This window comes from Oncorhynchus kisutch, unplaced genomic scaffold (assembly GCF_002021735.2).
Source record: "Oncorhynchus kisutch isolate 150728-3 unplaced genomic scaffold, Okis_V2 Okis06b-Okis10b_hom, whole genome shotgun sequence".
NCBI lineage: Eukaryota > Metazoa > Chordata > Actinopteri > Salmoniformes > Salmonidae > Oncorhynchus > Oncorhynchus kisutch.
The window spans coordinates 7,378,225-7,403,392 of record NW_022261983.1 but is presented as its reverse complement, the minus strand read 5'-3'; the positions used below and the strand labels follow the sequence as shown (position 1 = coordinate 7,403,392).

General features: G+C 45.4%; 1 protein-coding gene across 4 annotated transcripts in view; it reads right to left on the bottom strand.

Moving 5' to 3' along the window:
* Positions 1-24,880, bottom strand: part of LOC109876639 (ubiquitin carboxyl-terminal hydrolase 22) — a 70,599-nt gene extending 45,719 nt beyond the window's left edge. The window contains exons 1-2 of one of the 4 annotated variants that reach the window (XM_031814008.1): positions 24,394-24,860; positions 23,156-23,188 (exon numbers count right to left, since the gene is read on the bottom strand). In XM_031814008.1, coding sequence (XP_031669868.1) covers positions 23,156-23,188; positions 24,394-24,513 — 153 coding nt within the window. In that variant the 5' untranslated portion in view covers positions 24,514-24,860. Of the gene's footprint in view, positions 1-23,155; positions 23,189-23,430; positions 23,491-24,393 lie in introns of those variants that run through there. The other 3 variants (XM_031814006.1, XM_031814009.1, XM_031814007.1) reach the window with 3 other exon arrangements.
* Positions 24,881-25,168: the final 288 nt, after the last annotated feature.

The following is a 25,168-nucleotide window of genomic DNA, read 5'->3' as shown; positions in this document are numbered from 1 at the left end:
AGGAAGAGAGACTGTTGGGAGTGGGGTAGACAGGTGAGGCAGGGGGAGACAGGCGGGGCAAAGGAAGAGAGACTGTTGGGAGTGGGGTAGACGGGTGAGGCAGGGGGAGACAGGCGGGGCAGGGTAGACAGGTGAGGCAGGGGGAGACAGGCGGGGCAGGGTGAGACAGGCGGGGCAGGGGGAGACAGGCGGGGCAAAGGAAGAGAGACTGTTGGGAGTGGGGTAGACAGGCGAGGCAGGGGGAGACAGGCGGGCAAAGGAAGAGAGACTGTTGGGAGTGGGGTAGACAGGCGAGGCAGGGGGAGACGGGCGGGGCAAAGGAAGAGAGACTGTTGGGAGTGGGGGAGACAGGCGGGGCAGGGTGAGACAGGCGGGCAAAGGAAGAGAGACTGTTGGGAGTGGGGTAGACAGGCGAGGCAGGGGGAGACAGGCGGGGCAAAGGAAGAGAGACTGTTGGGAGTGGGGGAGACAGGCGGGGCAGGGTGAGATAGGCGGGGCAGGGGGAGACAGGCGGGCAAAGGAAGAGAGACTGTTGGGAGTGGGGTAGACAGGCGAGGCAGGGGGAGACAGGCGGGGCAAAGGAAGAGAGACTGTTGGGAGTGGGGGAGACAGGCGGGGCAGGGTGAGATAGGCGGGGCAGGGGGAGACAGGCGGGCAAAGGAAGAGAGACTGTTGGGAGTGGGGGAGACAGGCGGGGCAGGGTGAGACAGGCGGAGACAGGCGGGCAAAGGAAGAGAGACTGTTGGGAGTGGGGTAGACAGGCGAGGCAGGGGGAGACAGGCGGGGCAAAGGAAGAGAGACTGTTGGGAGTGGGGTAGACAGGCGAGGCAGGGGGAGACAGGCGGGGCAAAGGAAGAGAGACTGTTGGGAGTGGGGTAGACAGGCGAGGCAGGGGGAGACAGGCGGGGCAAAGGAAGAGAGACTGTTGGGAGTGGGGTAGACAGGCGAGGCAGTGGGAGACAGGCGGGGCAAAGGAAGAGACACTTGGGAGTGGGGTAGACAGGCGGGGCAAGGGTGAGAGAGACAGGCGGGGCAAGGGTGAGAGACAGGCGGGGCAAGGGTGAGAGAGACAGGCGGGGCAAGGGTGAGAGAGACAGGCGGGGCAAGGGTGAGAGAGACAGGCGGGGCAAGGGTGAGAGAGACAGGCGGGGCAAGGGTGAGAGAGACAGGCGGGGCAAGGGTGAGAGAGACAGGCGGGGCAAGGGGAGAGACTGTGGGAGAGCTGCAGGGCCCACAGCTAGTGAACAGGGGGGTAGAAGCAGACCATGAGAGCAGTGACTCACCACACACTGTTTCACATGCAATAAGCCGCTCTGCCGGAGATGGACACACACACACACACACACGGGCGTGCACGTACACACACACCATCATAAATAGACTCCCTGACACGCACACCCTTACAGACATTTACTCTCTTGTCCTCTCCTCTCGGTTTCTATATTTAATAGTGGTGAGGTTGAGGAGGAAGAGGGGGTGGATGCTGATGCTCCAGTGCTGTTCTGACTGACCCCCTGAGGGTTCAAGCCAGGGCTGTGTCAGGTGACGTCTCCCCTCCCTCGCTCTACTTTCCCCTTGACTGACTAACGCCTAGCCTGTCGGCCCCAGGCTCACTGAGCAGCACGAGACAGAGAAGCATCGCCGAAGACGTGTGTCATAGACTAACCATCTCTACCATTCCACTGTACTACACCCCTACTACCGTCCAGTTCCTCTGCTGTCTGAACCTGCCACACACACACACCTTTAACAGGCCCCATGTAGACACACCTTCCAGCCAGCCTCACCCTGTGGAAGCAGGAGAGACATGAAACAGAATGGTGAGAGTACCCACAGGATGCAGCGTGTTCTCTCTTAGCAGCAGCAGCATCACAGAGCTGAGCTGAGCATGGAGACGAGCTGCTTTGATGCTGCCACGATCAAATGGTGTTTGGTGATGTTAAGCTGCTGTTCAGACGTGATGTCTGTATGCATGTGTGTACATGTGTGTGTGATGGAGGGTGTATATTCAGTATTCAGACCCCTTGTATTTCTTCACATTTTATTGTGTTACAAAGTGGGATTAAAATAGATTTGTCATGTTTTGTCAACAACACACACAATACTCTTATGTCAAAGTGGGAAAAACATAGCTGACAGTGACAGACTTAGCAAGAGGAAAACTGATGCACAACCACATTCAGAAAGGTCACCTTGTGTATGATTCTATTCTAACTCTGAACAGTAAGTGGAGGTCTTGACTGAGTTCCTACACAAGGGTCCCATCCCTGGTCTAGTTAAGAATGATGCCCTACATTATGTATTAAAGCACCCAGACATCTCAAAGATACACTTGTCCTTCTGAACTGAGCTGCAGGACAGGAATGAAACCGCTCAGGGATGTTACCATTAGGGCGGCAGGTAGCCTAGTGGTTAGAGCGTTGGACTAGTAACCGGAAGGTTGTAAGATCAAATCCCCGAGCTGACAAGGTAAGAATCTGTTGTTCTTAACTGACTTGCCTAGTTAAAAAGGTCAAATAAAAATAAGTGAAGCCATTGGGGATTTTAAAACAGCGTTCAATGGCTGTGATGGGAGAAAACTGAGGATGGATCAACAACACAATAATGACCTAAATGACAAGAACACAAATATACTAAATAATAACAAAACATGCATACTGCAATAAAGCAATACTGCAAAAAACATGCATACTGTATGCAATACTGCAAAAAACATGCATACTGTATGCAATACTGCAAAAAACATGCATACTGTATGCAATACTGCAAAAAACATGCATACTGTATGCAATACTGCAAAAAACATGCATACTGTATGCAATACTGCAAAAAAACATGCATACTGTATGCAATACTGCAAAAAACATGCATACTGTATGCAATACTGCAAAAAACATGCATACTGTAATAAAGCAATACTGCAAAAAACATGGCAAATGAATACAATTGTTGGGCTCAATGCAAAGCCAACAGAAGACATCACTGAGGAGACGATCTGCCTCCAAGCATGGGGGTGGCTGCATCATGGTATACAGTTGAAGTCAGGTTTTACATAAACAACTTTTAATGACTCAAACTTAAGTGTTTCAAACACTCCACAAATTTCTTGCTAAGAAACTATAGTTTTGGCAAGTCGGTTAGGACATCTACTTTGTGCATGACATAAGTAATTTTTCCAACAATTGTTTACAGACAGATTAAATCACTTAATCACAATTCCGGTGGGTCAGAAGTGTACATGCACTAAGTTGACTGTGCCTTTCAACAGCTTGGAAAACTCCAGAAAATTATGTCATGGCTTTAGAAGCTTCTGATAGGATAATTGACATAATTTGAGTCAATTGGAGGTGTACCTGTGGATGTATTTCAAGGCCTACCTTCAAACTCAGTGCCTCTTGGCTTGACATCATGGGAAAATCAAAAGAAAGATATCAGAAAAAACATTTGTAGACCTCCACAAGTCTGGTTCATCCTTGGGAGCAATTTCCAAACACCTGAAGTTACCACGTTCATCTGTACAAACAATAGTACGCATGTATAAACACCATGGGACCATGCAGCCGTCATACCGCTCAGGAAGGAGACACGTTCTGTCTCCTAGAGATGAACGTACTTTGGTGCGAAAAGTGTAAATCAATCCCAGAACAACGACAAAGGACTTTGTGAAGATGCTGGAGGAAACAGGTGGAAAAGTATCTATATCCACAGTAAAACTAGTCCTATATCGACATAACCTGAAAGGCCGCTCAGCAAGGAAGAAGCCACTGCTCCAAAACCGCCATAAAAAAGCCAGACTATGGTTTGCAACTGCACATGGGGACAAAGATTGTACTTTTTGGAGAAATGTCCTCTGGTCTATGAAACAAAAATAGAACGTTTTGGCCATAATGACCATCGTTATGTTTGGAGGAAAAAGGGGGAGGCTTGCAAGCCGAAGAACACCATCCCAACCGTGAAGCACGGGGGTGGCAGCATCATGTTGTGGGGGTGCTTTGCTGCAGGAGGGACTGGTGCACTTCTCAAAATAGTTGGCTTAATGAGGAAGGAAAATTATGTGGATATATTGACGCAACATCTCAAGACATCAGTCAGGAAGTTCAAGCTTGGTTGCAAATGGGTCTTCCAAATGGACAATGACCCCAAGCATACTTCCAAAGTTGTGGCAAAATGGCTTAAGGACAACAAAGTCAAGGTATTGGAGTGGCCATCACAAAGCCCGGACCTCAATTCCATAGAAAATGTGTGGGCAGAACTGAAAAAGGGTGTGCGACCAAGGAGGCCTTCAAACCTGACTGAGTTACATCAGCTGTCAGGAGGAATGGGCCAAAATCCACCCAACTTATTGTGGGAAGCTTGTGGAAGGCTACCTGAAACGTTTGACCCAAGTTAAACAATTTAAAAGGCAATGCTACCAAATACTAATTGAGTGTATGTAAACTTCTGACCCACTGGGAATGTGATGAAAGAAATAAAAGCTGCAATAAATCATTCTCTCTACTTTTATTCTGACATTTAACATTCTTAAAATAAAGTGGCGATCCTAACTGACCTAAAACAGGGAATTTTTACCAGGATTAAATGTCAGGAATTGTGAAAAACTGAGTTTAAATGTAGTTGGCTAAGGTGTAGGTAAACTTCCGACTTCAACTGTAGGTATGCTTGACATCGACAAATACTGGGACGTTTTTCAGGATAAAAACAAATGGGATAGGGATAAACACAAGCAAAATCCTAGAGGGAAACCTGCGACAGTCTGCTTTACACCAGACACTGGTAGAGGAATTCACCTTTCAGCAGGGCAATAACCTAAAACACAAGGTCACATATACACTGGAGTTGATTACCAAGAAGACAGTGAATGTTCTGGAGTGGCCAATTTACAGTTGACTTCAATCTGCTTGAAATACTATAGCAAGAATTGAACATTGCCATCTACCCATGATCCCTAACATCTTGACAGAGCTTGAAGAATTCTGAAAATAATAGTCAAATATTGCACAACCCAGGGGTTTAAAGCCAAACACTAAAGTTGAATCTAACATGTATGGACTCAGGGAGCTGAATACTGATGCAACTACATTTTATTGGTTTAATTTGTATGATTCTTAAAATTAAAAACAAAAATACATTTCCACTTGGACAGAGGATTTTGTGTAGATTGTTTATATAAAAAAAGACTTAAGGGATAAACTAACATTCTGTACATTACCTTGAAAATAACGGACGACGCAGGGCAGCCATGCGGAGCAAAGTACCTTTGCGGAGTACATTTTTTTTCCAAGGTAATGTACAGAACAGAGGCCTTTATCCTGCTTATACCACAGTTGCCAAAGAAAACAATATGATAGCACACATACCACAGTTGCCAAAGAAGACAATATGATAGCACACATATACCACAGTTGCCAAATAAAACAATATGATAGCACACATATACCAGTTGCCAAAGAAAACAATATGATAGCACACATATACCACAGTTGCCAAATAAAACAATATGATAGCACACATATACCACAGTTGCCAAATAAAACAATATGATAGCACACATATACCAGTTGCCAAAGAAAACAATATGATAGCACACATATACCACAGTTGCCAAATAAAACAATATGATAGCACACATATACCACAGTTGCCAAAGAAAACAATATGATAGCACACATTTACCGGTATAATCAAATGTATACTCTCTCATCGTTTGGTTGCTAGAGACACTACCCAGTCCTTCGTTCTTTATGTTTTGTTGCCATGCTTCACACACTGGTGTAACTCTGCCTTAGAGAGCTGTGGAGGATAGACATCATGTTGTGCTTTCTATGAACCAGATCAGTGGTGTAGAGCCCAGATCATAGATCAGAGGGCAAACCTCCGAGAGGCAGCCAGCACCATCATGATCATTACCCAGACACACATACTACTGGAGTACAGGCATTAACTCTTTCACTCACACACAGAAGAGCACAGAAACTCACTAGAATAGGCCTAGATCATGCACTGCATCCCTCCACACGCTTAGGCCTAACAAGCTAACACACAGATTAGGCCTACCATGGTCTAGCTAACTAGCCTCTCCATAATACACACACCTATACTGTCTGTCTACTACTGCCCCTGCACAATCTAGCCTCTCTGTCTCTAGTCATGGTTGATGGTTGTTATTAGTGCAGCCGTGTTTCTCTCGGCGTGTACACAGAGCACTGGAGGGTTTTTCTCCTCTCACACACACACAGGATAAATGTAGGTTTGGGCTCTGGTCTGCTTTGATGGGCTTTCCCCTGCCTATTCCCGACTCTTTACCAGCTAACACAGAGGGCACATTAATCCTGTGTGTGCGTGTGTGTACTACAGATGGTGAATGGCCCTGCCTAGACGAACAAAGGAAGGACTGCATGGTCATCTGTCATGCCTCTGAGCCAACAGATGCCCAGCAGAGTGTGAGAGTGGTCCCTCGGATTAGAACCACCAAGCCAATCAGAGAACAGAACCTCCTCGGTAGAATCCCCAAGGCACCAATCAGAAGGCCTGAAGCCCAGATGAGGTCTCTGAGGACATGTAAAATAATCCACCATCCATAGCTCAGTAGATCAGAGGAGTGACATATGATGACACCAAATTGCTTTTAAAGCAATAAAGTTCATGAAACCAAGAACTAAAAGGTTGCCTGCCTGTGTGTCGTGTGATGGAACAATGGGGAGTAAGTGCCCACAGTAAAAGTGATGGATGGGAGAGTTTTGAGCCTGTCCCCGCCCAGTGATTGACAGGTCATTAGCCAGATGGAGGCACTGGCTGGCTCAGAGCCAGCTGATTGGCTGGGTAATATCCCAGGATGTTTTGTGATATGGTGGGCAGATTCAAGACTCTGCCTCTGGTCAGCAGAGAGAGCGAGAGAAGAGAGAACATGGGCCAGACAGAGAGGCAAAGACTGATGCCTCGACACACTACTCCAAGTCAGACAGACACAGACGAAGTGAGAGGGAAAGGGATGGGCAGGGGAACTAGTCTGTTTAATTGGACAGTTTAAACATAGCTTCAGTAGAGCATCAACAAAAGGGAGCCTGGTACCTCTTGAAAGATGCACGGACAAAGTTCACGGGACAGGAGACTGGCATTTTGGGTTACAACCAGCTGCTAGCTGGGTCTAGTGTGTGTGTGTGTGCAGTGTCTTATCCACTTGACCAGTGATGCCCTCGCCTATAAAGCACTGAGGTGATACACCAGCCCAGAGGCGATAGAGAAACGCACACTCACACAGAGTACATTTACAGAGCAAGATGTAGACCTGCACACAAATCTGACAGGCCAGCACGATACAGCTAGAAGCAGCAGAATGTCAGGCTACAGGACAGTACATATCTAGAACAGGCTAAAGACAAGCCTGGAAGAGAGGCTGGGTGAGGATGGTTAGAGGGGCCTGTGGGAGGGGATCTTGATCTGTGTGAAGATGGATGGCCTTAGTTGTCCCTTTGTTTGGGCTGGATAGAGCAGCCAGCCAGCCGCAGACATGCTGACAGAAAGCTATGCCCCATCAGACAGCTCTTTGCCTTGGAGGGGAGGGTGGCTGGTTCTGGGAGGTATGGTGTGAGGGGAGAGAGAGGGAGGGAAGGCTTGGGTAGCGGCCAGAAACTAAGCCTGTCAGTTCACAACAACCCACACAGATAATCTGCCTGGACTGTTTGGGCGGGGTGGTGTGGAAGAAGAGTGAATGAGATGTGGTGGGGACCCATCATAGACGGAGGGATCTGAGAGGGAGAGAGGGAACGAATGAGAGAAGAAAGTATGGGAGACGAGAGGAAATGAACGTGTCATCTTGACAGAAATACATTCACTCAGTCCTTCATCCTGTTCTCCACAGGCCACAACTGCTTTCTCTCTCCCTCTCTTACTTTATTTTTCATCAAAGAGCAAGACAAGTATGGGGTGGGTGAGGGGGGAAACTGTTCCTCTGATCATGCAAGAGGATTTATTCAATCAAAAACAGTTAGTCGGGCTCTGCCGCCTTTCGCTCGTCGTCACAACCCTTTCTCCTAAAATCAAAGGAACCACTGACTTCTTGAAAGCTGCAGAGACTGAAACACTGTCATTATCCCCCCTTTCTTGTCTTTCATCATGCCGTCTGTCATTTCCACTCATCTCAGGTTATTGGCTGTGGGTTAACATTTCAGGAAGATTCCCTAAAGTGGAAATGTTTCTAGGCCTATCTGGCCTATCTGCTGATAGCTAAGTCGTTGTAACAGGGCCATGTTCATTACGGCACACAACGTAAAACATTTGATAACATTTTGCAAAAGGAAACAAAAATGTGCATTTCTTATTGGTCTCGTCCAAGTAGTCCCGCCCTGTCTGTTTTCTTCCGTTTGGTGTCCAATGAACATGACCCCCCGATAAATATAATTGAAATGGGCCTTGTTTTCACACTCTATTAGATCAAGATACATGGGAACATAAATAATCATGACCAGTGATGGGGAAATAACACAAATCAATAAAGTTACTATTGTGATGTGTATTTTAAACAATATCATACAGATACCTTGATGAAGTATTGATATGTACTTTAACTTCACTAGGGTAGGGGGCAGCATTCGGTATTTTGGTGAAAAGCGTGCCAAAATTAAACTGCCTGCTACTCAGGCCCAGAAGATAGGATGTGCATATAATTAGTAGATTTGGATAGAAAACACTCTAAAGTTTCCAAAAACTGTTAAAATAATGTCTGTGATTATAACAGAACTGATATGGCAGGCAAAAACCAGAGGAAAATCCATCCAGGAAGTACTATTATTTTGAAAGGCTGTTTTTCATTGAAAGCCTATCCACCATACAAAGACTTAGGACCCAGTTCACGAGCTCTGTGGCTTCTTCTACATGTGGCCAGTCTTTGGGCATTGTTTCAGGCTTTTACTCTGAAAAATGAGGGAGATACAGCACTTTCAAATCAGTGGTCAGTGGAAATTTCCATTCATCAGCCATGCGCCTGATCGGGAACGCGCCTTTGTTTCTCCTTTCCTATTGACGAAGCTTTTGTCCGGTTTAAATATTGATTATTTATGACAAAAACAATCAGAGGATTTATTTTAAACTTCGTTTGGCATGTTTCTACTAACTTTTATTGTACTTTTAAAAAACTTTGTTTGGACTTAGTGCACGCGCCTTAAGCATTCGGATTACTGGACAAAACGCGTGAACAAAAAGGAGGTATTTGGTCATAAAGAGGGACATTATCGAACAAAATGAACATTTATTGTCTAACATGTAGACTTGGGAGTGCCACCAGATGAAGATCATCAAAGGTAAGTGATTAATTTTAATTATATTTCTGACTTTTGTGACACTCTCCTTGGCTGGAAAATGGCTGTATGGGTTTCTGTGGCTAGGTGCAGACCTAACAATCGCAAAGTGTGCTTCCTCCGCAAAGCCTTTTTGAAATCTGACACAGCGGTTGCATTAAGGAGAAGTTTATCTTTATTCGTATGTTTAACACTTGTATCTTTTATCAATGTTTATGATGAGTATTTCTGTAATTTGATGTGGCTCTCTGCACTTCCACTGGATGTTTGTTTGAGACAATGCATTTCTGAACATAACGCTCCGATGTAAACTGAGATTTTTGGATATAAATATGAACTTTATCGAACAAAACATACATGTATTGTGTAACATGAATTCCAATAAGTGCCATCTGATGATGGCACATATTCAAAGGTTAGTGATGAATTTTCTCTCTATTTCTGCATTTCGTGACTCCTCTCTTTGGCTGGAAAAATGTCTGTATGGTTTTCTGTGACGAGGTGCTGACTTAACATAATCGCATGGTGTGCATTCGCAGTAACGCCTTTTTTGAAATCGGACACTGTGGTTGGATTTACAAGAAGCTTCTTTAAAATGGTGGATAATACTTGTATGTTTGAGGAATTTTAATTATGGGATTTCTGTTGTTTTGAATTTGGCGCCATGCAATTTCACTGGCTGTTGTCAAGGTGGGACGCTAGCTTCCCACTTGTACCAGAGAGGTTAAAAAAATGAATTGCTTGGTAGCGTTAGCTAGCGCTAGACTGGCGCAAAAACTGCACTGTATTTCATCCTATAGCTTGTTCTCCATCTTCTTTTTAAATGGTAAACCAACATGTTTTCAGAGCTATTATTTCCCTGACTGATCAGAACTCATTTTCTCATGCCTCATCTCTCTGCAGCAGACATAGTGAGCAATATCTTCGGAACATCAAATCAATAAATATAGAATTGTGACAATTGTGAGAATCGCAATACATATAGCATCGGCACCTAAGTATCGTGCCAGCCCTATCCACGACCTTCATGAATATTCAGTCCCACCTCAGCCTCCTCCTGACCTTCATTAGCCATTCATAAACTATCAATTATAAATCCATCCATAGGTGGGTGAGGAACAGCAAAGAGCCAGACAGCCAACCTCTGAAAGCAGGGGCAGGCTTCCACAATCTGCTAGTTGACAGTTTTCCTCCTTCACTCTTAATTTACTTTACCAGTAACTGTTTAAGTGGTAGAATTACTTCCAGACTGATGCAGTTAAATGCAGCAATCTTCTGGAAAACAACCTTCAATTAATTAAGAGAGAAAACATTACTTAACAGTCTGATGCACACACGCAACACACACACTTTGGGCTGTGGCATATATACGCAAACAAACATGCACGTAGACACACACTGTGGCACACAGATGCGTATACACATTAAAAACCAAAAACACAGTCCCAGAGAGTGAACAGAAAGAGTAAGGAACTCAAGACAGAAGAAACTAGAAAAACTGGACAGCACCTAGTTCCTTCTTTAGCCAACTAAAAGTGGAAGAGCTTTTAACAATTTAGTAATACAAGGAAATACAGTAGGGTTAGTACGGTACAAAGCCATCCAACCACAGTATAATTCTGCCAGAAGGCACCATGGCATGGGCCAATCCAAACCGAGCCACTAACTGACAGAATTGCCAATCAAACGCCCCGGCTAAAGAAGGAAAGGAGAGCCGGGGAGAGATGGGAGAGATGGGGCGAGAGAGATGGGGATGTAGAGAGAGAAATAGGCCTAAAGAGAGAAGAGTGCGAGAGAGGACACAGAAGAATCAGAGAGAGAATGGATAGAAACAGAGGAGATCGACCAGGTAGACTTAAAAAAATAAATATGTATTGTCACATACACCGGATAGGTACAGTGAAGTGTTATTTTACAGTGTAGGCCATAGTAGGTCAAAACCCCTGGAGTAAATTAGGGTTAAGTGTCTTGCTCAAGTGCAAATCTGTTTCACCTTGTTGGGTCGGATATTCGAACCAGCGACCTTTCGGTTACTGGCCCAGTGCTCTAACTGCTAGGCCCTTGTCATTTAGCTCTCATTAGCAAAACCAAGGATGGAAATGCTCCGTCTTTTTGTTTATTCCCACTCTTCTTCCTTTAATGGCCAATCTTTTATGTATAGCTTAACTTCTTTGGGATAGAGGGCGGTATTTTGACGTCCGGATGATAAGTTTGCCCAAAGTAAACTGCCTGCTACTCAGGCCCAGAAGCTAGGTTATGCATATAATTGCTAGATTTGGATAGAAATCACTCTAAAGTTTCTAAAACTGTTAAAATAATGTCTGTGAGTATAACAGAACTGAAATGGCAGGCAAAACCCCAAGGACAACCCCCCCACCCCCCACAAAAAAAATCATCCTACCACTGATTTCAAAGGCGGGCACTTTCATAATTGGCCGAAATCGTGCCTGATTGCAGTTCCTCGGGCTTCCACTAGATGTCAACAGTCTTTAGAAAGAGTTTCAGGCTGTTTTTTGGAAAAAAGAGCCAGAAATTGTAGTTTTTCTTGGTGGCTCCCATTTTGGCTGTAGTGCATTCTTTGGTATTTTTCTCCGGTAAAGACAATAACGACTCTCCGTCTTAAATTTGATCGTTTATTTGCGTATTAGGGTACCTAACATTTGATTATAAACGTTGACTGACTTGTTTGGATAAGTTTATTGTTAACGTTTGGGATTCATTTTGTATGCATTTTGAAGGAAGGAAACAGAGTGGATTATTGACTGAAGCGCACCAGCTAAACTGAGTTATGGATATAAAGGAGGAGTTTATCAAACAAAAGGACCATTTGTAACGTAACTGGGACCTTTCGGAGTGCCAACAGAATCTTCAAAAGGTAAGGCATATATTATATTGCTATTTCTGACTTTAGTGTCGCAACTCCCTGGTTGAAAAGGATTTGTTATGCATGTGTGTGCTGGGCGCTGTCCTCAGATAATTGCATGGTTTGCTTTCCCCGTAAAGCCTTTTTGAAATCAGACACGGTGCCTGGATTAACAAGTTAAGCTTTATTTTTTGATGTATTACACTTGTGATTTCATGAAAGTTTAATATTTATAGTAATTTAATTTGAATTTGGCGCTCTACAATTTCACCGGAAGTTGTCGAAATGGGATGCTAGCGTCCCACTGATCCACAAGAAGAACTCCTTGGGGATAGGGCTGATTGCTGCCCCCTTTGGGGTGATTGCGTGCCCATAGTAAACAGAAAACAAATCTGTCAAAAATTGCTAATATATGCAATTAAAAATTATTATTGAATAGAAAACACTCTAAAGCTTCTAAAACCGTTTAAATTATGTCTGTAAGTAAAGCAGAACTCTCAGGGTACTCATTCTCCCAAACTCTCTCGTCATCATAAAAGTTGGCCCAACTTTGACGTCATCGCCCCCACCCTTCCCAAGCACCTACAGTCCTGGGCGGTGTCCGCTTTCAATGGGGCTTCTCATTGTGTGAATCGCGCGCTCACGAGACTTTTGGCGGGCCGAAACCTTTCGGTCACGCGAGAAAACAGGTTACTCTCATGCGCTTTCTGCTCCGGTGATGTCTTTCTTCCAAGATTGATTAAACGATGCGTGTGTTTCCCTTCGTCCTGAGAATTGCTGTGAAGCTATATAACATGTTAACGCTGTGTTCTGAACATAGTTTGACAAGTTTAGTCCACATATAATATGTAATTTCGACGTTTTGGTGCGCACCCACTTTACTTTTTGGCTGCATTTCAACCGAAATATGTCGTGTTTGATAACCGAAAGACACAGACTTCAAAACTAAAGCTGTTTTTGGTAAGTATAAACCCTTCCAGGTCTTCTGATGGAAGAACAGCAAAGGTAAGGGAATATTTGTGTGTTAAATTTGGGTTTCTGTGGACTCCGAGATAGAGGAGCCAAAATGCTAATTCCTGAGCGCCGACTCATATTATAGCTTAGTGAACGAAATCTGTAACGTTAAAAATAAATGTAACACAGCGATTGCATTTAGAAGAAGTGTATCTTTCTATATATATGTAGAACATGCATATTTAGTCAAAGTTTATGTTGTGTATTCCATGTTAGCTGACGGCATCTGCCGACACAATCGTCATTTCTCCGGACATTTGAGTAGCATTTTTTTAACATGGCGTCATTGTAAACAGAGATTTATGGATATTTATAGCATATTATTGAAAAAAACATAAATGTACTGTGTAACATGTTATATTACTGTCATCTGATGAAGATTTCAAAAGGTTAGTGAAATTATTTTCTTTTAATCCTGCGTTTGGTGATTGCATATTTTGTTCAATTTGGCTATGGAAATTAGCTGTGTCTTCGGTGTGTCTTCGGTGGTGGTTTGACATAAATATGTGCTATGTTTTCGCCGTAAAACATTTTAGAAATCTGACTTGCTGGCTAGATAAACAAGTTGTTTATCTTTCATTTGAGCTATTGGACTTGTTAATGTGTGGAGGTTGAATGGTGCGGCTATTCAAAATCACTCTATGTTTTTGGAACTAGTGAATGTAACGCGCCAATGGCAATATGTGGTGACCTAACAATCGTTTGTGGTGCTTTTGCTGTAAAGCATATTTGAAATCGGACACTGTGGTGAGATTAACAACAAGAATAGCTTTACAATGGTATGAGATACATGTATGTTTGAGGAATGTTAATTATGATATTTTTGATGGTTTGAAAATGGCGCCCTACACTTTGACTGGCTGTTGACATATCGCTCCCGTTAAGGGATTGCAGCCATAAGAAGTTAATCAGCTTCTTGATATGCCACACCTGTCAGGTGGATGGAGTATCTTGGCAAAGGAGAAACTCACTAACGGGGATGTAAACTAATTTGTACACCAAATTTGAGAGAAATAAGCAGTGTGTGTGTGTGTACAGTGGTTCTTCCTGTAAAAGTTGCATCATACTGCACACACCTTGTGTGCTACCGCAGATTTTCTATGGCACGCTATTTAATTGTCAGCCATTCTTGTCATTAATGTTAATTAGTGCTAGTTTGACCACCAGAGGGCATTTTTGAGAAGCATTTGATAGTCTTCAATATTGGCTGTACTAGAGAATTTAAAACCTTCTTGTGTAAGAACATAGTATATGGGATTGATTTAAAATACATTTTGCAGAATTAATTTGATTAATATTATGGTGTTTCTATTCCCCCAAAAACCTCAGGGTTTCCATTAGGAAAATATGGCACTGTACAACCTGAAGGTCAGAAGTAGGCTACAGTACTAAGAGCATAACATTTCCACACCCCAATTGTAGTCTAACCAATACCCAGTGAATATAAAAAAATCTCATTAATTTATCCAGACCAGTCCCCATGCTTGTCTCATAGCAATGCGAAACGGTGCGGAAATAGTTGACCACACGCGGGCAGGCTATTCTTGAACACGGGGTGAGACATTCTTACTAATAAATAAATAAAGCCAGTTTGTTATATAGAATTATTTATTTCTGTTTTTAGCGGGAGAGAAACCAAAAGCCCACTCTAGCCTCATGGGTCTCCCAGTAACGGCCGGCATGGGTATTGAACCAGCATCTGTAGCAATGCAGTTTGAATAGCGATGCAGTGTCTTAGACCGCTGTGCCACTCGGGAGGCCCCATCCACAAAGTTTTTAATGCTGATCAACTGCCTTGCACAAAGTATCTATTGTCCTGCTAATAGCCCATATTGGCGCTGTACAACGTGACTGGTCGGGAGTAGGCAACAGTACTGGATTAAGAACAAAATAATCCTAACATTAACACAGCCTAATTGTAGTCTAACCAATACCCAAACAGAGAAAATAAAAATATCATTGCCTCTTCCATTAATTTTGAAAGAGTATTTTCCAGTAAGCATTATCAGTGCTCTAACTCCCCCTTGCGCAGGTCTGGAGCAGTGACGCAGGGTACCGTACTAAACCACAAATTACCTCAGTCTCGCAGCATAACCTCCAACCTTTTAGTTGAGCAACCACTGTATGGAACATTTCTGGGATCTTTTATTTCTGCTCATGAAACATTGGTCCAACACTTTACATGTTGCGTTTATATTTTTGTTCAGCATATATATATTTTTTTTTAAATAACACCATATTTGAGAACAAACAATCAAATAAAAGCTAGAAAGTCAGGGAGAATCGAAGGCAGATGCCCATTAATTTTGTTATGTTTGAGCAGAGGAACAATAGCCATGGCAACATGCATAGAACAGCAGGACATTTTCTCTAAGCTCAAGGGTAAAGTGTGTACAATTGCAGAAAAGTTGCTTTACAACAGCAACATTTTCTCTATGCCACCAAGATACTTGTACAGCTTTCTACAGTTTACACTTCCACTTCCAATGAACTGTGGGGATCAAAATACTCACTGTCCACCAAATCTATTCATTTAAAAAGTTTGACATTCACCTGAAAAGAGGTGATTTTATTTTTACGACACCATTCATACAAATCTAACTATAGCCTATACTGGTGGTGTTTCCTTCACCATATACACTACATAGTGTGCTAATGTTTAACCAGAGCCATATTATCCCTGGAAAAACAGTGCACAACATAGGGCATAGGGTGCCATTTGGGACACAGCTGTTGAGCCTGTATGCAGGGCAGGTGACAGAGGTTATGTGAAAGATTCAGTCACGTATTGAGGGGGAATTGATTTTCGCTGGCAGTAGCTTGAGGATGACCGATCTCACAGAGAAAGAGAGAGAGAGCAAGAGACCGACAGACAGAGAAAGAGAGACGGACAGAGAGAAAGAGAGACGGACAGAGAGACAGAAAGAGAGACAGAAAGACAGACAGACAGAGAGAAAGAGAGACAGACAGAGAGAAAGAGAGACAGACAGAGACAGAGACAGACAGAGACATACAGAGACACACAGAGACAGACAGACGAGACAGAGAGACGAGACAGAGAGACGAGACAGAGAGACGAGACGAGACAGAGAGACGAGACAGAGAGACGAGACGAGACAGAGAGACGAGACGAGACAGAGAGACGAGACAGACGAGACGAGACAGACGAGACGAGACAGAGAGAGAGACAGAGAGAGAGACAGGGCGACAGAGACCAAGTGAATACAAAGCCACTATCACTCAAGAGCGCACATATGTTCCCTTTCCTGCTCTGAATGACAACATCCCCCAATGTCCTGGTGCTGCTAAGCATCTCTGCAAGCAGCAAACACGGCCACTATGTGTTAGCGTCAACACGGCCGAGGCCAACCATAAGGAGGAAAACAAGGTTCTGGTGCAGAGGTAGAGACAGCGGATTCCTTTCCTCAGTGATGGTTCTCCTTTCACCTGCCTATGCTAACATTGACACAAAACAAACAAACACAAAACAAACACAGACACACAAACTTCATAGAGAAAAATATTGTGACCGGTAAAATGAAGAAGGCCATCTTTATCTCCTAACGAATTGACTGCAGAAACATAGATTCTTAAAAAAGTATTAAATATTCAAATGTAATAAACTTCAAATTAAATAGTTAACTATATTGACAGTAATGAAAAAGCATCCTGAGCTATTTCCAAAAATTGTATTTATTTAACCTTTAACTAGCCAAGTCAGTGAAGAACAAATTCTTATTTTCAATGACGGCCTAGGAAAAGTGGCTTCAGGGGCAGAACAGATTTTTACCTTGTCAGCTCGGGGATTCGATCTAGCCACCTTCCGGTTACTTGTCCAACGCACTAACCGCTAGGCTACCCTGCCTCTAACCGCTAGGCTACCCTGCCTCTAACCGCTAGGCTACCCTGCCTCTAACCGCTAGGCTACCCTGCCTCTAACCGCTAGGCTACCCTGCCTCTAACCGCTAGGCTACCCTGCCTCTAACCGCTAGGCTACCCTGCCTCTAACCGCTAGGCTACCCTGCCTCTAACCGCTAGGCTACCCTGCCTCTAACCGCTAGGCTACCCTGCCTCTAACCGCTAGGCTACCCTGCCTCTAACCGCTAGGCTACCCTGCCGCCCAAAATACCCCGGTGTACTTCCCAAGCCTAACCTTCCCAATCCTGCCTTCACTGCCTCCATCCATCTCCCAGTCATTCTGCATCAGTAATCCCAGCCTGTGCGTGTGTGTTAAGCAGCCAGTCGGGCTCAGCAGGCAAGCCAGATGTACCTTGTAACAGGTGTTAGACAGCTGTTTAACAGAAAAAAAGGCTTGTCCCAGTCCTAATCCCAGACAGACACACACCCCCGAGCTACAACTGCTGCACGAGACAGATAGGGGAGATAAGTAGTAGCCTTCACCTGTTGTTAGGGCGATCGTTTGTCATGGTGGAGATTGGACAGTGGAGATTGTAGAACTATAGCTGTAAGCTATGGCGGGTTGATCAGATAACACACATTGGCACTATATAATATACCACTATCTGAATAACTATTGTTTTTCCCCCCGTTATTTTACCAGGTAAGTTGACTGAGAACACGTTCTCATTTACAGCAATGACCTGGGGAATAGTTACAGGGAAGAGGGGGGATGAATGAGCCAATTGGAATCTGGGGATGATTAGGTGGACATGATGGTATGAAGGCCAGATTATGAATTTAGCCAGGACACCGGGGTTGACACCCCTACTCTTACAATAAGTGCCATGGGATCTTTAGTGACCACAGAGAGTCAGGACACCTGTTTAATGTCCCATCCGACAGACAGCCCCCTACACAGGGCAATGTCCCCAATCACTACCCAGGGACATCCGAATATAAATTGTATTATTAGACCAGGGCAAAGCATGCCTTCTACTGGCCCTCCAACACCACTTCCATCCAGGGAGCGACCAGGACCAACCCTGATGATGGCCACTAGAACAGATGCTTTGGCATAGATTGTTGACAAAGTGTAAACTATATTTAGTCTCCAATGTTTATCGAAAACATAAATACATTGGCACAATTGTTGTTAGCTAGCTAGCAAATTTTGCCAGTCAAAACAAGACATGGTATCAAGAACAAGAGAAAACGAATCACCGATGAATCCCCACATTGCAGCTTCTTGTCATCGTTGCCATGTGACCGTTCAGAATCGTAACGTCACACAGCCTTCAGACCCATCGATGCGCGTGCATCATTTTTGTGATGTTGTCAGCCAGCCCGGCTAATATCTCAGCCTAGAAAAATAATGTTCACTGCACAGCTTTTTTTTCAAGGGAAGTAGCCTACGCTTCATGGTTCCTACGGGGGCAGCAAAACGACAGAAATAGGCTACACAATTCATATGCCCATGACTGTGTGCAGTGAAGATGGCTTAGAATCCGCCAGCCCTCAGGCTGTCGCCTCGGGGGGTGTCGTGCTCAGCAGGCTGTTAGAAGCTGGGTGAACAGAGCAGAGAGGCTGAGGGCACCGACTGACTGACTGGACAGTGAGTGACAGGACAAACCATCTGCCGATAACCACATTACTGGTAAAACCATTAGTGTAAAACATTGATGAAACGTTCTAGGAATGAACAGCCTCATAACGTTACGGCTGCTGGATCCACACAGTGGAGGAAACCCTTTAACAGTTGTGACGGACAAATAGAGCTTCTGGATCCCACAACGAGCAGCGCTGCTTTACCTTCATGCTCTTGGATGGAGAGCTTCCATTGAGAAACAGATGACAGCCATTGACTAGGCCTGGTAACTAGGCCTGGTAACTAGGTCTGGTAACTAGGCCTGCACCCATTCCCTCCAACTCTAGCCATCCCAAACAGACAGCCATTGACTAGGCCTGGTAACTAGGCCTGGTAACTAGGTCTGGTAACTAGGCCTGCACCCATTCCCTCCAACTCTAGCCATCCCAAACAGACAGCCATTGACTAGGCCTGGTAACTAGGTCTGGTAACTAGGCCTGCACCCATTCCTTCCAACTCTAGCCATCCCAAACAGACAGCCATTGACTAGGCCTGGTAACTAGGCCTGGTAACTAGGCCTGGTAACTAGGCCTGCACCCATTCCCTCCAACTCTAGCCATCCCAAACAGACAGCCATCTTGGACAAGAGACAGCCCATAGAACTGGGGAGGTAGAAATTAAATAAATGATGAAGATAGATGTGACTGTGGAGGTGCTTTAAAAATTAAATATGGTGGGAACTAAGGCAGGAGGTGCTTATAAGAGTACTCTCACTGGAGGTTAATATTCGTTAATGTAGCTTTATTTTTCAGTTGCACAGACTGAGGGTCGTCTCCTGACATACTGTAGTGTAGCCTACTGCATCTTCAGCTTCTACACAGATAGACGGAGAGCAATGGATGTTTGTGTAGGTACTGAGATGGTTTACAATTGTGTGATTTCTCATCTGCTGATGTGAGCTTCAAGGCAGGAGGTATCTATTCACAATACCAAGGCCAGGGACACAATGTCAGTGACCTTCTCGCTGTTATAACAGCCACCCTATTACTCATTAGACTGAGTGGCATGTTACCTACACATTAAAGACACACAGTATGAGGGACGTTATAAGAGTCTCTTTGTCCTACAACCTGGTCAGGAATTATCCTCCCTGTATACTGGAGGCAACATTACTGCTGACAGACCAGGACGCAGACCAAAGAGATTGGGGCTGGGCTACGAGTGAGAGAGAGACTTGAGGGATCCACAACAAAGTACAAAGAAGAAAGAACATAACTGGGCAACTATCCAGGCCGAAAAAGCTGGAAAATATGACGTATGCCGAGCCATATGGTAAAAGGAAGTTCCTGTGAATGACTTCATTAAATATAACTTTGCCTTGAAGATATTCAGCCTTTACAGACAAAGGTAAAGAGTAAAAAAGGTGGTGGATTTGACCTTAAACCCAGCGCCCACATTCAGGTTCCAGCTCTGCAGCGGAGGGACCTTTAAACCCTCAGGTCACCGACACATTTGCCTACCTTTGTTGCTTTGTCCTGTTTGCAGAACAGGCGGCTACATAGTTCCACGAATCATGATGATGAAACAACAGAAACAGTCACTAGTGTTTGGTTGGGGAAAAGCAGTGCTGACAAATGGGGAATAGTGTACTCGACAAACCTGGGTTCAAATACTATTTGATAGAAATAATTTCAAAAGACTCTCTGCTTGATTGAGCTTGTCTGGCTTAACGTACCAATAGAATTGTCCCTACAAGTTAAACCCAGTCTATTTGGCACTCTAGGCAGGCTGCGCAAACGCTCAAAGTATTTGAAAGATTTCAAATCGTATTTGAAGCCAAGACTGCGGAGAAAGGCGACTTCATTCCGATAATGAATGTGAATTCCTGTAACTGTCTGCACACAAAAACACAATAACTGAGTTGACCTGATTGATGCTCTGGGCAAACTCAGTAGCGACTGGGAGTGAGTGCCAAAAGCTAATAGCCTCTTTCATACCCACAGAGAAGCCAGCAGACCCACACTGGGGCTCAATAATAAGGACATCGAGACAACATAAAAAAAGTCCACAACTACCTATCAGGGTTGAGTGGAGGACGGCTCATAATAATGGCTGGAACGGAGCCAATGGAATGGCATCAAACACATCAAAAACTGTTTGAAGTATTAGATGCCATTCCACCTATTCTGCTCCAGTCATTACAATGAGCCTGTCCTCCCCAATTAAGGTGCCACCAACCTCCTGTGGTGTTCAATAGGCACAAAACGGAGTGAAACGAAGTACTATCAGACCTTGTCCAATAAGAAAAGCTTTTTTTCATTTTCCATTACAAAACATTTTGCTTTGGTGTGCCCTAGTGAACAGGACCCTGGTAAGAAATAAGCTAAACGTCCATAGTCTCCATTCAAACATCTAATGATGCTGATTACCTGCCTTGAATAGAGAGCGCTTTGACTTAGCAGAGCTCTTGGAACACACACAGAGATTCAAATATGCTGCATCTGGGACCAAGTGGGGCCCTAAACACCCAGCCGGCCAAGGCGCAGCAATCCCATTTCAACATGCTCCTCCTGGGGCTTTAGGGAGCTAGCTGCAGAGTTGTGGTTACTGGTGGTTACCTCTGGGAGTGTCGATCGTAGCTGTGAGCAGTGAGCACACAGTGAGGCTTCAGAGGATGCGCTCGGTTAATTAATTTGAAAAGAGAGGGCTCTGAGACTGAGGGGCAAAAAGAAAAGTTAATCATGATGATGTACTACTATACAGGAGAGCCTGGACAAGAGAGGGAGGGAGAGCCTGGACAAGAGAGGGAGGGAGAGCCTGGACAAGAGAGGGAGGGAGAGCCTGGACAAGAGAGGGAGGGAGAGCCTGGACAAGAGAGGGAGGGAGAGCCTGGACAAGAGAGGGAGGGAGAGCCTGGACAAGAGAGGGAGGGAGAGGAGGCGAGGGAGAGGAGGCGAGGGAGAGCCTGGACAAGAGAGGGAGGGAGAGGAGCGAGGGAGAGCCTGGACAAGAGAGGGAGGGAGAGGAGCGAGGGAGAGCCTGGACAAGAGAGGGAGGGAGAGGAGCGAGGGAGAGCCTGGACGGGAGGGGAGGGAGAGCCTGGACGGGAAAGGGAGGGGAGGGAGGGAGAGCCTGGACGGGAGAGGGAGGGGAGGGAGGGAGAGCCTGGACGGGAGAGGGAGGGAGAGCCTGGACAAGAGAGGGAGGGAGAGGAGCGAGGGAGAGCCTGGACAAGAGAGGGAGGGAGAGGAGCGAGGGAGAGCCTGGACAAGAGAGGGAGGGAGAGGAGCGAGGGAGAGCCTGGACAAGAGAGGGAGGGAGAGGAGCGAGGGAGAGCCTGGACAAGAGAGGGAGGGAGAGGAGCGAGGGAGAGCCTGGACAAGAGAGGGAGGGAGAGGAGCGAGGGAGAGCCTGGACGGAAGAGGGAGAGCCTGGACGGGAGGGGAGGGAGAGCCTGGACGGGAGGGGAGGGAGAGCCTGGACGGGAGGGGAGGGAGAGCCTGGACGGGAGAGGGAGGGGAGGGGAGGGAGAGCCTGGACGGGAGAGGGAGAGCCTGGACGGGAGAGGGAGAGCCTGGACGGGAGAGGGAGAGCCTGGACGGGAGAGGGAGAGCCTGGACGGGAGAGGGAGAGCCTGGACGGGAGAGGGAGAGCCTGGACGGGAGAGGGAGAGCCTGGACGGGAGAGGGAGAGCCTGGACGGGGGAGGGAGAGCCTGGACGGGACAGGAAAAGGAGGGAGAGCCTGGACGGGACAGGAAAAGGAGGGAGAGCCTGGACGGGACAGGAGAGGGAGGGCCTGGACGGGACAGGAGAGGGAGGGAGGGACAGGAGAGGGAGGGAGGGACAGGACAGGAGAGGGAGGGACAGGACAGGAGAGGGAGGGAGAGTCTGGACAGGAGAGGGAGGGAGAGCCTGAACGGAGTGTGTTAACAACCATCAAGTTCTAGTGAACTGCTGTAGCGCTGTACAAACAAAGGGTCATCGACCCTCTGGCGACAGCTGTTTGTTCTAGAGACAGACCTGTGCCTGTCATCGTACAGTACTCATCGTGTCTCATCAAATATAGTAGTTGAACTAAAGCTTCAGCAGTTAGAAACACATCAATTGTTGCAGGACAATGCGCTAGGCTATCAACCATCCAGATAGATAGATAGATAGCTTTTCCGTCAGAGGAGGCTGGTGGGGGAGCTTTAGAAGGACGGGCTCATTGTGTTTGCTGGAATGGAATCAATGGAATGGAGTCAAACATGTTACCATGTGTTTGGTACCATTCCAGCCATTACAATGAGCCCATCCTATAGCTCTTCCCACCAGCCTCCACTGCTATCCATCTGCAGCAGGGTTTTCCTAACTCAGTCCTGGGTAATGAATGGCCATAGCACGAGTATGAAGGATGTGTGTGGGAAAGTAAAAAGGGGAGAAAGCAAGCCAGCATTTGGTTTACAGTACCTACTCTACTAATGTTAGTGCAAGGAGGAAGGAGAAGTTTGTCGACTCACCAATGCTGTCCATCTCACATCATTCTGAAGCACCTAGTTCAACAACAACGAAATAAAACATGTAATGCGTGTTGTGACTGCCAGTGGAAAACAAACACATAGGTTGTAGTCAAAAGCAATCAAACCATTCATTCAGTACAGGACACTAACAACAAAGCTTTGAGAAACAAACAGGACCGAAAAGCAAAAGGTTGACAGAATTTAGGCTAGCTAGACTAATATTTGTTAAAATGGGGAGGGGGGGGGGGGGGGGGGAAATCATTGCTATCAGTCACCTATAGGGTCGAGATATTTTGAGACACTGACTGAATTGAAATGCCAAGACCCTAATTTATAGTTATACGGCAAGTAATTTGGGAGGGTGGGGGGGTGAGAGCAGATGGTCGAACGAAATGGTTCAGTGTGCGGGGCTTGCGCTTTGCTGGCCTGAATGAGGAGTGGGAGGGAGCATGCTTCACTGAACAATGCACAACTGTGGTGTTGCTAGTGACAATAGGTGGATCTGGTCAAAACAGCCAACCACATTCACATAAATAAATTATGTAACGTAAGGACAGTCACGTTGGCATGCAAATATATTGCATCATTTTAAGAAAGGGATTCAATAGCAAGCTACAGTAAAAGCTCAGTTGATACCCTCCAATAAAATGTTATTTGCTGATAAGCTAGATTCTTGGTAACGTTAGCTAACCAACCAGTAACACCAGGCTAGATGTCAACTAGCGCACAACCTACGCTAGCTATATACTAGTTATCTAAACACGATTCGTTTTGCTCAGGAGAGAGTTTCTCGCGTTATCATTGTTGGCGTTTATTTCCCTGCAGTAGGACACCGTATCAAGCTAATTTAACTGGCAGTGATGATCAAGTCTAGACTGGTGTTAGCTAGCTATTGTAGGATAACGTTAGTTCTGCTGTGTCAATTAGCCAGCTAGACATGATCTAATGACTGATTGATGCAATGTAGTCTCTGAGATTGATGCGCCTTAATATTCCCAGGTAGCATGATGGGGTAACTTTATGCCCTGCGTTTCCAGTCACAACGAACGAGCTGTGGTGTGTTAACTGGCGCAATGTGTCTGCATTAAACCACCACACTCAAACAGTGTAACGTTACGTGGGTGTACATGTGTGTGCTTGAAACTGTGTGGGGCGTTTATGCATAACGTTAGCCCTTCTGTCTGTGCGTAGTTATATGCCGTTTGTGCTTCAGTTTCTCAATGGCATTCCTGTTTTACCTTTCGTCTCCTGGCTTCAGCACTCCCGCTCCAAACAAAGCATTGATATATGACTCGTAGGTTTTGCCTCCAATTGTCCACCTTATAAGCGTTCACATGTGAGCACCCGGCTGGACTCATGACTGAAACAACATTCAGTTTTGTATTTTAAATTAAGAGACGTGTCCTGGAATCGAGAATAAGCTAACTAGCTAGCGGGTGTTGCTGTCCAGTACAGAAGCTAGCTGTGGTTTCCGTTTGGAAATGGACAGCCGCGACAATACCCAAAATCAGATTCGGCATCTGACAAATACGTCCTTTGTTGACATTTTTGTACAGTTATCCGTCTTCGTGAATCTATTGACGTCTCAGACTGACAGTTGCCTCTATCCTCATGTCAAACACTTCCACTCAGGATGTATTTTTCTAATGGTATGTTGCGCGTCGAGCCCGCCCAAAGCGAAACATGATTAGCGGATACAGAGAGAGGCGACTTCATGTTGGATGAAGAGTGCGCTGGTGCGTTGTTTCCCGTTGAAGTCACGCCCCTTTGCAGTAAGGATAGGATTCTGATTGGTGAAAAAATATGTCCTTTCATAAAGTAGGCGGACTCACTGGTCTAAAATAACCAATAGGCTGAGATTAAATCAAACCTGCGTCGCTTACTGGTTTTGTCAAATTGTCAAAAATTGTTTTATTTAATTGACAATACCAAGTACTTCCCTTTCAACTGGACTACAGCGGTCGCCCGCCTGCCTCTGTACTAGTTAGAGGCCCTCATACATAAAAATTGAAA